A 14,694-nucleotide genomic window follows, 5' to 3' on the forward strand; every position below is an offset into this window, starting at 1 on the left:
TACTGCACTGGAATTTTCAAATGTTCAATATGTAACTGATCATGTCTAATCATGTATAGTTTTCAACTGTATTTATTTGCTTAAATTAAAATGATGTAAATATTTATGATATGATTGTAGCCTTTAATAAAGAAAAAAATATTGAAAACTGAAATCTGTTTAATTGATCTTGTGCAAGAAGAATCGCTACAAATTTTAATAATTTCAAAAGAATTCCTGAATTTTCTTTGCAACATTCCGACATGAACATACACGTGTCTTGTTGGATTGATTGCCAATCAGTGCTAGGGCTGGTTGATTTCTGATTCACTAATTAAGCAGAATAAAGAATCACAGCAGATTCAGTCCTCTGGCTTCACCAGAAACACTGTGGACTGATGATCACTGACTTCATACCAGTCAGTGAATAAGTTACATATTATTAAACACACACGTGTTTGTTGTGTGTCTGATATATTTTATGTACTTGCTATGGGGATAATGTTTGAAATTATAATTCATCAATCCATCTGCAATACTTTTTTATTCAGTTAAAGGCCAGGAGGCACTGGAGCAGGTCTCAGCTGAATATGGGCAAAAGGCAGAGTAAATCCTGCTCAGGTCAAACTGAACGTAAAATATAATAGGTTTACTTTTTTGCATTTTGCATTTTTTTAAGTTTTGCAAAGTCATCAGGATAAGTGTTAATAACTTCGTTATTCTAAGTAGGCAGTAGTTAAAAATTATGTAGTTATTAATGTTGTGAGCTCATATACAAGTTGAAAGTGATGCTTGTGGTAACCTGTAACCAAGGTTTTTTTTTTATTAATAAAGTTTACTACTCCCTTTTAAGTAACTCACACTTTCTATTAATCCAAACAGGCAGTAATTAAGATTATCTACTTCAAGTAGCAATATAAACTTTATTTTTGATATTGTGCAACATGTGATGTGAAGCTGTGGCTGTCCACGGGTTCTGTTAGGTGGAGTCGCAGGATCGAAAGTCAAGTTTTGTTCCGCTTATCAGTTTCACGAAGGATGTTTGAAAGCTTTCTTGTCGAGGTATGTTAAAATAATCATGACAGTTGTGGGTGAAAGAAGAGAAATGCAATCACACACCCAGAGAACATGCAAAGTCTGCACAGGAAGGCCGGCATATATTTGACCTTCTCGCCGTGAGATGAGAGAGCCAACCATTCCTTGTTCTTTGTCTGCAGAACTGTGACTAAGATTGTTGGTCATTGTACATCTTTGAGATATCAGAGTAGTCATAACGCAAAATGAGGAGGAACGAGAAAGAAAACCCTCTCTCTTCAGTTGCTCACTGGTCAAAGTTTGACTGACAGCTGCATTCAGCTGGTGCACAGTTTTTTTCCAAATATGGTCACGAGGACGGATGACCCTAGAGCACTGCCTCCAGTCCTCAAGGGACCGCCTTCCTGCATGTTTTACATGTCTCCCTGCTGCAGCACACCTCAATCTAATGTTGATGTCATCTTCGAGCTTGTAGAAAAGCCCACTAATGAGTCCCTCATTGCAATCAGGTGTTCTGCAGCTGAGAGCTGAAAAGAAAATAGATTATCTTCCAGTCTATGTTGGTTTCAAAGCAGTCAGACTTCAACAACCTGCGACTCTGGAACCACATGTGGCTCTTTCACCCTTCTGTCATGGCTTTCTGAGGCCTCCACTAAATTATACCTGTAAAAACGTTTTTATTACTGTTTTACTAGGAAGTCATTTTCAAAATGACTTGTATGCTTGGATTTAAAAGCTTGTATCAGAAAATATGCTAAAATAACTAGAATTTCTGAAATTGGAAAAAAAAGCACACAATAAACCAAGAAAAACTGTCAAAGTTGTCTAAAATGCTGAAAAAAAAGGGCGTAACTGCTAAAATCAGGAACACAAACAGCTGGAAATACACTGAAATGTTTCCTAAGATATTGCTAAAACTTCTTAAAAGATGTGTCTCTACATTTCAAAACTGCTTTATATTTCAAACATTGGAAGCTGTTCTAGCTGCTCCAGGTGAATTTTATTTGCTAGAAAAATCACACAAATCGCTCCTTTGGTCATGAGGGTTGCAGCACCCTGGTTTAGACACTAGAGGTCTCAGTTTGTGAAAAAAAGGCGAGGGTTTCAAATAAATCCATTATAGCTGACAGCAAAAATCCTGGGGAGATTGCAGGAGATGCACCGTTTCTCTCTCACGACGGGATCAGATTTGGGTGAATCTGAACGTCAGGAAAAATAATAAGGAAGAAGCGAACGGGGCTCGGGCCCCCATAATAAAAGCGTCATCGCTGACGTCACGTCGACGTTACCAGCCGGAGCGGGACGCAGCCTCCTCGAGCCTGCGAGTATCACAAACATGGCGGAAAGCGAACTGAACGTTGACAGCCTCATCTCTCGATTACTGGAAGGTACGTGAGCAGCTCGCTTCTTTTCTGCTTAATTTCACCCCGAGTAACACACGGCACATTTGCAGCTTCGTGTTCGTAGCCGCTGACTCTACAGTACGTGACATATTCTCCTTTATAGCGCCGCATCCTCGTCTCCCTGCTGTTAGCTAGCTGCTGCATTGAAAGCTCATTCACTACCGTGAATGTTACAGTGACGCCACGCTCGTTTAGGAGCTAGTAACGTTTACGCGATGTCTTGCTGTCTGGTGGAAAGGCGATGGACAAATGGCTTGCGGCTCTCCGGGTGTTAGCGCTAACTGGTCATATCATTCAGAGCCATTCTAGCAGCAGAACTCGTTTGAGTGGTTTTTGTGAGTATTTTGACACAATGAGCCATTGAAAGTCGTGGTTGCTTGGTAACGCTAACAGTTCTTAACAAGGGGGCTACCATCACGGACACGCCCCCCTTTTCAGGACACCGCGGAAACCAGACACTCCAGATTAATCCATCTACACACACGACGCTCATTTATTTATTTACATATGGTTATTCTTCCCTCTGCTATATTACGCTTTTATTCCAATGAAATTCAGGGGCACCACTGTATTTCCATCTCAATCACAAATGAAGAGAATCTTGGATACATTTTCCTATATAATGTAGGCATGCATCAACGAAATCATGTTAAGATATGATGCTATCACTATTGTATATATTAATGTTATTATTATTTATATTTTTCTTACATATATAACAGTTGCTGCTGTAACAATGTGAATTTCGCCCGGCGTGGGGAGTGATGAAGACTCTATCTTATCTTAAGCCAATTTCACTTATTTGCTTTTCCACTGCTTGAGCTTTACATTTGTAATCACATTCACCCATTCACATACACTGCTGCCATGCAAGGCACTCAGTCCATCCTTTTGGAGCAGTTTGGGGTTCAGTGTTTTGCTCAAGGACACTTTAACCTGCGGACAGATAGTGAATCAAACCATCAACATTCTGATTGAGAGACGACCCAATCTTCCAGCCAAGCCAACAACAATTTTTCATAGTGTTGCTCATTCTTAGACACAATAATGATATCGTATTTCAATTTCCTAACATATATCTAATATTATGCATGGTGGCACAGCAGATAGTGCTTTCAGTGAAAAGGTTGCGGGTTCAAATGCTGGCCATGCCCCATGGAGTTTGCATGTTCTCCCTATGTCTGGGTTCATAAGTCTGCATGAGGGTAATTGCCCCTTGGTGTGGATATGTGTGTGTGTTTGTGGTTGTCTGTCTCTCTGTGAAGGCCTCATGCCCTATCCAAGTGTACTACTACCCTGCCCTCCCACATTGCTGGCTGTGATAGGCTCTGGTGCTCCACGACCCTTCCCAGGATAAAACGATATAAAAGATGGATGTATGAATGCTGTCCACCATTGCTGTGTGGAACACCCACATTTTTCTAGCACATAGCTACACAGTAACAATAAAGCTAATTTATTTCTTTCATATTCCTTTAATTCACCTGTGAATGCTTGATGTCGCATTGCGTGGTCAGCATTAGTGTATATATTATTCGTGTGGTTGTTTAAATGTTTTCAAATTATTCTCTCAAACTTTACTTTTTTCACAGAAGTGAATGCATTCCTGTCACTTTAGCCACCAGTCAAGAATAACCTGATTTATTTGCGTGCCTTGTGATGTTTACATATTTGATGTATTTGGAAGGCTTTACTTTTTTTGAATTGCACGTGGCTCAAAGGCATTCTGAAAACTCAAACAGCATGCATGTAGATGCATGTACTTTAACCATTTGAGAGAAACTCTCCTCGAAAGATACATATTTATCTTCTTATGTGTTTTGCTGTCACAATCTGACCGGACAGGAAAAAGAAGTATTCTCAGTGTGTGTTCTTTAGTGGCTTTCGCTTGAATTTTTTTCCCATATATATTTACAAAGACAGTGAAGTATTGCAATTATTTAAAAGGCCTAAATAACTATTCTTGTTGTGGGCATAAACAAATAAGTTCACAACCTTTTTTTTTTTTTCTTGACACATGAATCTGCTCTCTAGCCTTTTCGTCCCTCCAGGACAACATGGTCCGCCCTCGCTTGCAAACTTCCAGCTGAGCCGACAAGCTGTTCACTCGCACACTTGCCAGTTCATAATGCTGCGTGTTGACTGCAGTAAATGGCATGTCTGGCCAGTAGCAAAGCAAAAGCAGGAACCGTCAGGCCCCGTTAATCCATAATGGAAATGTAAACAAAACAAAAGGTGGTTGAGCCACATTGCTGAAAGATACAGCTCGTAGCGTGAACAGGCTGTCACCTTATTACAGTGAAACAAGTCCAGGCACAGAACTAAACTACATTTTTACTGTATTTTAAAGTGGATTAGTACATTAACTTTACTGTGAACTCTGTCTCTGCACTGGTAATATTCAGTTTTTGCTTGAAATTTAATTCAACTACATGTTGAAATTTGCAGTGGCGTTGAGCTGCATTTTGCTGTCATTGAGAGGAGTTTTTATACTTTATATTACTCATAAATTTCCATCCATCTTCAACATCCTTTAATCCAACAATATTGCACCTTGAACAGGTCATCGAATAGGACAAACCCTCAGAAAATCCAAACGTCCACATGGACAACATGCAAACTCCACACAGCAACCCGTCCCAACCGAGATTTGAACTTTGTTGTTATGATACATGAGTGGTACCCACTGCATCACTATGTGGCCCCAACTCTTTACCGAGAGAAATGATAGAAGGATTTTTGATCAAATCTTTCTCTGTGTTTTTTAATGATCTGCAGTGCGAGGATGTCGTCCTGGAAAGATGGTACAGATGACAGAGGCTGAGGTGCGAGGGCTCTGCATCAAGTCCAGAGAGATCTTCCTCAGTCAGCCGATCCTCCTTGAACTGGAGGCTCCTCTCAAAATCTGTGGTGAGAACCAGCATTTGTCCTTAACTTGCAGAGCTATGCTTCATTCCCTGGTCGTGTCTTTTGTTGCTGATAACTTACCAGTAAAGAGCAAGTTTGGCTCAGATTTCTGCTTGTTGGTCACATTCCCTTTTGTAAAAGTTCCCTTCAATTCCTATAAATAATAATGTTCACTATTCATATTTTGAGTTGATTGTTTTAATTCCAGGCGATATCCACGGACAATATACAGACTTGCTGAGGCTATTTGAGTATGGGGGCTTCCCTCCGGAGGCCAACTATCTGTTCCTGGGAGATTACGTGGACAGAGGGAAGCAGTCGCTGGAGACCATCTGCCTGCTGCTGGCCTACAAGATCAAATACCCAGAAAACTTCTTTTTGCTCAGGGGGAACCACGAGTGTGCCTCCATCAATCGCATCTACGGCTTCTATGACGAGTGTGAGTCGGGAAGCATCTTGCTTGTGAGACAATGACTGCATAAAGAGATTTATTTCATTCTTGGAGAATATTGCAACTTTCATGCAGCCATGCAGGAAAAAAGTAAATAGCAAGCCTGACTACTTAAGTGAACAAGTCCAAAGTATTATCTGACTGATTAACCAACCTCAATCAGATTCTATTGTTAGTACACATAAACCTGCGTTATCAGTCTGGTCACTTTGCACAGAGTTCATGTAAATGGAACAGAGCGTTCAGATCAGATTTAGAAAAGACTGACTGTCTAAACATGGATATTATTAGCGCTGTGCCTAAAGGATCACAATCCAAAACTAAAATTCACAATTCCTTATCTGGAGAATTCATGGCCGGTTCTGTGTTCTTGTGTTTTGTTCTCAGGCAAGCGCAGGTTCAACATAAAGCTGTGGAAGACGTTCACAGACTGTTTTAACTGTCTGCCCATTGCGGCAATCATTGACGAGAAGATCTTTTGCTGTCATGGAGGTTTGTGAAGCATCTTTTTGACTAAAAGAGCCATTTTTGTGCGCAAAACATGATAAACCTCTGAAATGAGAAAAAGAAGTTGCTAACAGCACAGAAACTGAGGTTGCTTTTGTGAAGTTTTATTTCTACAATTATAGATATTCTATTACATTTTTAGCTGTTTTTGCGGCGTTGCTTCTTGATTTTTTGTCATGTATTTTACAATTTTACTTAGTTTGACTTTGCCACTAGCCTTGTTCTTACTTTTTACTGGTTTCAGTAGTTCGAGCTATAGAAGGTATTTTACCTGTTGGTATATTCTGTAAGGCTGAAGGAGCCACATGTTTACAGACTGTGAAATGTCCCTCTTTTAATCTCTGCAAATTTACTGATCATATAATAATCCAGAAAGGTCAAAGGTTGTTTTTATCAGTCACAATGAAATTTGTGTAATTCACTTGCTTGCATTGTGCATTGTGTAAATTGCTGAAGTGCATGTCATGCTGGTGATTCCTTCTTTTCAGCCCATCTTTCTTGATAAACCTTTGTAATCCACCTCTTTCCTCGCAGGACTTTCACCTGACCTGCAGTCTATGGAGCAGATCCGGCGTATTATGAGACCCACTGACGTCCCAGACACAGGTCTGTCCAGCTGAGTGAACTCACTTTTGTACTTATAGTCTCATGCCTCGATGCAGTCAACACTAAAATGAATGAAAGTGACGACTCAGAGATGCCGACGTCTCTTTGTTCCAGGCCTGCTGTGTGACCTGCTGTGGTCGGACCCAGACAAAGACGTGCAGGGCTGGGGGGAGAACGATCGGGGAGTCTCTTTCACTTTTGGGGCCGATGTGGTCAGCAAGTTCCTCAACCGCCACGATCTGGACCTAATCTGTCGAGCACACCAGGTACCACTGCCGCCAAGTGAAGTCAAGAGTCAAATGAGTCATTTTGGGTTTTTTTTATTTGAAAAAAAAAAAAATCTCTCTATATATATCGGGCTGTCTAATACATTGTACAGCTTGATAATAAAAGGCACTTTTCAGCTAATTTAATATCGAAAAGGACTCAAAGTGAAAAATAATTCCTGCAAAAGTTTTGAGCGTGTAAATGCAGCTATGAGGCCGTTATAGCAGTTGAGTTTGATTTCATTAAGTTTTAGCATGAAAAATACATAAAATTCACAAAATTCAGACTGTTTAAAACAGCTCAGACATTGTGAAATAAACAGGTACAAGAGCCACCATAGAATGATTATCACTGATATTCTGTTGCTCTACATTATACTGACTTGTATTGACAATACATACAAAAAAACACTGGAAGGTTGTGCAAAATCTAAGTGTATTAAAACTAATGAATGTTTTTTTGAAGAAAACATGCTCATGCAGGTTCCTGGTCTCTGCTCTTATCCTGCCGCCCTTCAGGTTGTTGAAGACGGCTACGAGTTCTTTGCGAAGCGGCAGCTGGTGACGCTGTTTTCTGCCCCCAACTACTGCGGGGAGTTTGACAACGCGGGAGGAATGATGAGCGTGGACGAGTCTCTCATGTGCTCCTTTCAGGTAGAAAATCTCTTCATTCGCCTTAAATCTGCTTCCCGTGCGGCCGACGGGACTGTTTTAACGCCGCCACGTTTCCTCTCAGATCCTGAAGCCCTCGGAGAAAAAAGCCAAGTACCAGTACGGAGGGGTGAATTCAGGGCGTCCTGTCACCCCCCCTCGTACCACTCAGGCGCCTAAGAAGAGGTGAGCGGCCGGCTCTGAGCCCCCCCCCCCCTCCCCCACCGGCTGGTCCCTGGCCCACGTCCCTGCAAGCTGCCTCAAACACTCCAGCCTTCTCTCAGTCAGCTTGTTCATGGATCAATAGTTAAAAACTTCCAGAGTGTTTTTTGCTTGTTCTGTGGGTATTTTTATGAACATGTGAGTGGTATAGTTTTCTGTTTCCCCTCCCGCCCCCCTCCCCCCCCTTTTTTTTTTTTTGATGCCATGATCTGTATTTACTAAGCGCTCGCGTCTTCTGTCTCAGCCCATTCAGGGATGTTAACACCAACCTGTTGCGGAATGGAGAGGAAGCTTCTTTGCCTTCAGATTAACTATTTCCATTGTGGTTTTGTGAATTCATGCACGCTTGAAATATGAGATTTCTCCAGGCCAGTAAAAAACCTGCCGATTATCACGACCGACAGGTCCAAGGTTTTTCCCGTCTGACTTCTACATCAGCTCTGTTACGTTACACCTGGTCCACGTGCCGCCTGTTGAATGAGTAACGGCTGCTTCCCAAAACGACGGGAAGCAACAGGAAAACCCGACTCTGTTCAAATCGGTCAAACCCAGCCTCCACATCTTAATACAACACTTTGTTTTAGTCACACAAACCTCAGTGGGAAAGTAGAAGTGAAGCTCAGATATCTGGATTCTCCCCCTGGTGGCTGTTTGATGCATTGGTCATAAATCCCTTTGTGTGAACTAAAATATCAAAGTGCGTCTCTTTTCCATAATCCACACGTGATTTCTTTCATTTCATGTCACCTTCATCAGGATATGGGGTTATTTGATCTGGTGTTTGGTAAGGTTGAAGAGCGGGTGTCGTCTGTCTTCATGTACAGTTTATAGTCCTAGCCAAGAACTAGTTGAGTAAAATGGTGCAGTGTTGTATTTCACTTTTCAGGGTTCCAAAAGTACACATGGGTGCGTTTATTAATGAGCCTCAAAGCAGTGGTTGGTTGGAGTTTGTGTAATTTGAACAGAGTCGAGCATTTCATTCCCTCATTCTTCCCACCGCCCTGCGACAGGCGGCAGTGATGTGTGTAATCAAACAGAGCAGCGGAGTCGGCAAACTGTGGAATAAAACGACTGAGAAGAATTCCTACGTCACTTTAACCGGTTGAAAATCACCCCGCGACTCCAGAATGTTTCTCTCCACGCGGAGATCTCGATAAAATCTGAAGATTTTGACTAAGTGCAATAATCATTGCTCGAAATCTTGCTATGCGCAAACCTAAGTATTTTCAAAGGCTAGTTAATAAGGACACAGTCGACCTATGCTACGACTCCAGGAGGGCATCATGTACACCTGATGCTCTTCGTTAGATCAGTGTTTTGAGCCTTTTTCTTTTTCATAACCAGTTGTACACATTTTCTATTTATCACATCACCGAGTGAGCATCTGTGGTTATTCAAGAATTTTTATTGATGGAATAAATCAGAGTAATCTGCAATGCAACAGTGTGAATGACTCCTCTTTTGTTCTGACGCGATTCCAGCGTGCAGCAGGATGCTTTGATATGATCAGTGAGGAGAAGAGTAGAGTTTCACGGTGAAAAGTGAGAGAAGACAGCGTCTCAACTGTGCTTCAGTATTTTCATCTTTTATATTCACTTTAATCTGAGAAAGCAGTCGACCTCTGACACTGAACATCGCTGCACTGCCAGTCATCGCACTGCAAAAGACATCAAAACTCAGCAAGGTGGAGACGATTAATCTAGAAGTCCTCATGTTGGAACAGGTATGCTGCCACATTATGAGATTTGGATGACTTTGTTTCAAAAAAGTAGGTTGTTCAGTTTATTTCTGAATCACTGAGCATTACAAACTGTACAGTGTGACTCAGAAGTGACTGTTTGGCACTAAATTTAAATAACATAAAGAAAGGTTTAAAGCATCTTCGTTAAAAGTAGAGAAAATGGTGATGTGTCTTTTTCCTGCATCTCCAGATTTCAATCTGACTTGAGGGCCTGCAGCACCGACTGTGGGACTCTGCGGAGGTAGTAGTCATGGTTACGCAGCGTAGCCAGGACCCCCGCGGAGTTCATGTGCTTCACGTTTGCGTCGTAGTGATAAGCGTTGCCATGCATGTCGGTCAGTTTTCCTGAAAAAATGCAATCACAGATCAGATTGTAACCAGAAAAATGTTATAAGTATTAATAAAAAAAGCAGAGAGGGAGCTGCTTGTTTCACCTCCAACAGCTTGCAGAATGGCTTCAGGACCACAAGTGTCCCACTTCTTGCAGCCAGGGCTGGCAAAGACATACGCAGAAGCCTTTCCTTCAATGAGCTGGATTATCTGCACAGAGGAAGACAGGCGCTCTGCATCAACGTCCTCTTTCTTTGGAGAAATAAACTGCAAGTACAGTCTGCTGCACCTTGTTTCCAGCGCCGCCCACTCTCACAACTTCGTGAGGCTCCATGGCGTCCACGCAGTCCGTCACCACCTTGTTGCTATGGGAACGAGTGGTGGTGACGATCCGCCTGTCACCCGGAACCTCCCGCAGCTTGAACCCGAAGGCGCCCAGTCCGGGCATCCCCCACAGCGTCCTTCCTAAAGCGGCGCCCGGCCCCAGCTGAGAGGGAAGAGTCGGGATTGAAGTGGAGTAGAATGTTTTATTTATTTATCTCAAATCGTCGTTTTGTACCTGGTAGTTGTAGAACGGCTGGTTGATGACGCCAGCAACAACTTTGCCTCCGTGCGCAATGCCGATGAGCACCGTCACGTTGTCCAGGAGCCCTGGAGCCAGAGCACGACACGGAGTCAGCAAACACCACTCAACTGTTTTCACTCACAAGTAAATATTTGAGACGAGGGAAAGTGTCAATATCCACATGCAGATGCAGAAAAGATAGAAAAGCTACTGAGTACTTCTGAATAAAAGTTGAGTTTAGTGCAGATTATCAATGATCTACTCCTCCAGAGTTAATATTCCCCTACAGAGAGCTGAGATGTGCGGCGTCGGGGCCACAGCTGGGACGTGGAGACAGCGGGACGCTGGGGCCAGCAGAGGGGGGGGGGAGCGAGCGACAGGTGGACAGAAAGATCAGGGAAACACAAAGAGAACAAGCACAACTGATTGACAAGTTTGTGCAAAAAAACACAAACATAAGATAAGACGAAGAGCTGCTGGTGGAAAAATCACTGAAAGGAGGAAAATAGCATGAAAAGAGTTACATTTAATGGTCTTTAACTACAGTTTGACAGTGTTTTCAGACAGAGGAAAATCTATTCCGTAGTGCAAAGTTCAATTTCACTGCTTCCTGGGAGTCTTTCTTTTTCCTGGCCATCATAAAAGATCTAAGAGTTGCAGTTTATGAAAGGTACAGCATGCCAAGTCCTGAAGAGAAAGGTTGGTCAGCTCACCTTCCGTATACTCCTTGGTGCCATCCACTGGATCAACCCACACCACGAGCTGCGATACGGACACATTCATGGAGTTAAATTAACAACGCAATGCTAACTGATGTTAATAAGTAAGCAGATCTGCGTGTGGTCACCTCCTCTTCTTTCAGCTCCTGATACTCTGATGGACAGCTCATCTGCAGGATTTCCTCCAACTGACCGTTTTCAATGAGATCTTCTTTTACTTCCTCGGCTGGAAGGTCCTGCATAGAAAGACCCAAATAGAATTATAATTTTTTAATGAATCTGTGTCCACAGGCATCATTTGGCCAAAGCATGCTGTCAAAATGAAGTGACATTGACTCACCTCCTCTCCGATGATGGTGACTTTGGGGAAACGTTTGGATAGCGAAGCACAGATGCTCTGCTGTGCTAGTCTGTCCGCCAGTGTCTGCAGATCATTCGCTCCGGTCTGTGCAAGAGCAGAAATGAGCTGCGGTTCTCTTTGTGCTTGGATCATTATATTTACAGTATTGATATGTATTGTACCTTTTCCACAATGCCAAGTTCTCCGCTGTGAAGCACTTTCCTCACAATGGATCCAGCTTTCTCGGCCACACAGTAGGCTGAAGCCACCAGACGCATTACGACGGCGGGACTTCCAGACATGGTCGAACTGCTGATCTGTTCAACGCAGAAGGAACTCAAACCTACGGATGAATGAATCATGGTTATTTGATTCAAGAATGCAGTCATTTTTATGGTTTTCAAGTGAATTCAAGGGCGTTTATAAACATTTGAGTACCTTTACAAAAGACTTGTCACTCTTCGTTCAAAAAAGGTACAAGTAAAATTTGGACAAAAAAAAAAAGAAGCTTAAACCAAGAATGGGGGAAAATTTTATAGAAGGGCTTAAAAAAACAGACATTTTTTAGAATTTCTAAAGGAAGAAAATGTATGCAAATCTACATAAAAAGAGTTACAATGATTAAAACTGCTAAAAGTTCAAAATTGTCTACAAAAAAATCTTAAAAAGAGGAACAAAACTGTTAAAATTGGGTACAAAAATAGGTTAAAATAAGAAAATGTCCACTATCATGAACTGCTGTTAAAACCTTAAAAATACATCATAAAATGTAGTTTTTGTATGTGCATCAAAACTATTATGAAACTTCATGAGCTGCATAAAGGTTAAATGTGCTTTGCGGCTCCAGATCAACCTGATTTTGGTGGAAAGCCATAAAAATGGCTCTTTTGGCCATAAAGGTTGCAGAGTCCCTGGTCTAGGGGGTGTGGACAAAAATGATCAATTTACATGCATTTATTCTTAAAATAACAGTATTTTTGAGCTGAGTAAAAGCATTTTGTGGCAAAAAAAAAACAAAAAACCTGTTACTAACCTGACTGCAAAACACAGACACGCTATGCACTGAGGCACCATGGAAATACAACGCGACAATGAAGAGTGAACAGTACATATGAAGTTGCAGTCTCTGTCTCTTTATTAATAACGATAAGTTTAATTACATCTGCAAGGACACGAAGATATAAAAAGGTTGACACTTTTCTTCCACGCTAAATGCATGAATTGGAGAACTGTCTGCGAATGGCCAAATTGCAAACAGAATCCTTACCTTTAGTAAAGTAGAAGAAAGTGCAGGAGCACTCTTTACTGATGCGATCACAGAGCCGAGCTATCCCGGAAGTATAACAACCTTTGACCTACAAAGATCCAAACCAACATACCAAGATGGTTCCGCCTCACCCGAAACGTAAGCGCTCCAGACTGAAGTGTTCGTGATTAAACGCTCAAAGAAACACCGACGTGAAAACTTTGGTGATTTAAGTGAATTTATTCCTAAATGCATTTGTGTTCATCCTTTAGCTAACTGACATACAACCCTATTGAAATCGTTATCCCGGGTTTAATGTCAACCCGAAAGTACCGATTGGGTGAAACATCTTCTCTTTGACTTCAAAACATTTAATCTTCGTGCTTAAGGGAAAAAAGTCTTTACATAAAACCAATTAAATAAAAAAAACAACTTTTTTTCAGGAATTGGTTTGGATATTGCAGATACTTTATTGATAAATAACTATAAAAACCAGTTCGACTTCAGGAAAGCTGGTTGAGAAAGGTTGCATGCTTTGTTTTTGAAGCTGGCTGCTGATTTTATACTGAACTTTTCTTGCACATTTTTAAGATGCACAAAATTCTCAAAGTCTGGAAAATGGCCTCTGTACTTCCAGTTCCTAAAGGAGAAAATCCCTCTGAAGTAAACAACTGTAGACTTATTTCTAAACTGTGTATCCTGGTTTTCTTTCTTTCTTTAAAAAAAAAAAAAAAAAAAAAAGCATGCTCAGTGATCAAATCAAGTTGTTTTCGGAAACTAATTGCACTTTGAATTATTTTCTGTATGGTTTGAGAAAGCAGTATATTGCAGTTACAGCACCTTGAAAGTCTCAGATGATTTTATCCATACACTTGGATGTCAAAAAAATTTATATCACACTTTTTACTGACCTCTCAAAGGCTTTTGACACTGGAGCACTGTCTCCTGGTTAAAAATCTGTCTAAGATTGGCATCTCTGATCAAGCTGTTGGCTGGTTTGTCCACTATCTGCCAAACAGAGCCCAGTCTATTCAAATGGGTGGGTCAAATTATTTGTTGAGGTCACTAAAGGTGTGCTACAGGGCTCGTTGTAAGACCAATTTTAATTTGTATTTATGTGAATGATACATGTGATTATCTGCCTCATCATCATAGCTCAGGTGTTTGGGCTTTTACAGCCTGCTTTCAATGTTGTCCAGTTTCACTTGCAGAAATTGAAGCTTGTCTTAAATGCAGAGAAAACAAAAGTCATCACAAAAAAACTGACAACCTTCCAGTATTCATGACTCAGGGTGAACAAGTAGAATGTCTCAGAATGTCTCGGCAGCTAGTACCAAAGTATCTTGATTTAGTGCTTGATCCAGAACTTTATTTTAAAGAGCATATAGACATTTTAGTTCATAAACTTAAAATTCTGATTGGATTTTACTTTTGAAAACAAATGATGTTATTCGCTCAGTGCTTGTAAAAAGATTGTGTCTGCCACATTTTTTCATAACTTATTGATTATGGTGATGTTCTTTATATGAGCGCATCATGCAGAGGTCTGCTGTCCCTGAACGCAGTGTACCAATGTGATGCCTCATTCACCACTGTGAACGGTCTGTGCCAGATCCGAGTGGCCTTCGCTCAGTGTGAGGAGCTCCCCTCACTGGATGACCTCTTGGCTCGGTTACCTCCTCTTCTCCAGAGAACCAACAGTTCACCCAGTGGCATTTTTCTTTTG

The 14,694-nt window shown here is 41.4% G+C and overlaps 2 protein-coding genes across 2 annotated transcripts; one reads left to right on the top strand and one right to left on the bottom strand.

Annotated features, from left to right (window-relative positions):
* Positions 1 to 2,318: 2,318 nt before the first annotated feature.
* LOC115401741 (serine/threonine-protein phosphatase PP1-beta catalytic subunit-like) lies at positions 2,319 to 9,468 on the top strand. The gene is made up of 8 exons (XM_030110042.1): positions 2,319 to 2,402; positions 5,196 to 5,327; positions 5,533 to 5,763; positions 6,163 to 6,267; positions 6,817 to 6,888; positions 7,003 to 7,154; positions 7,674 to 7,808; positions 7,891 to 9,468. Exons 1-8 carry the CDS (start codon positions 2,351 to 2,353, stop codon positions 7,993 to 7,995), a joined length of 984 nt encoding a protein of 327 aa, XP_029965902.1. The 5' UTR covers positions 2,319 to 2,350; the 3' UTR covers positions 7,996 to 9,468.
* bpnt1 (bisphosphate nucleotidase 1) lies at positions 8,223 to 13,050 on the bottom strand. Its single transcript, XM_030110043.1, has 9 exons — positions 12,990 to 13,050; positions 11,905 to 12,065; positions 11,723 to 11,827; positions 11,511 to 11,618; positions 11,377 to 11,425; positions 10,658 to 10,749; positions 10,388 to 10,585; positions 10,203 to 10,308; positions 8,223 to 10,113 (listed from the first exon to the last, which is right to left on the bottom strand). The coding sequence occupies exons 2-9, from the start codon at positions 12,022 to 12,024 to the stop codon at positions 9,962 to 9,964; spliced, it is 930 nt and encodes a 309-aa protein (XP_029965903.1). The 5' UTR covers positions 12,025 to 12,065; positions 12,990 to 13,050; the 3' UTR covers positions 8,223 to 9,961.
* Positions 13,051 to 14,694: the final 1,644 nt, after the last annotated feature.

This window comes from Salarias fasciatus, chromosome 15 (genome assembly GCF_902148845.1).
Source record: "Salarias fasciatus chromosome 15, fSalaFa1.1, whole genome shotgun sequence".
In the NCBI taxonomy this organism is placed as follows: Eukaryota; Metazoa; Chordata; class Actinopteri; order Blenniiformes; family Blenniidae; genus Salarias; species Salarias fasciatus.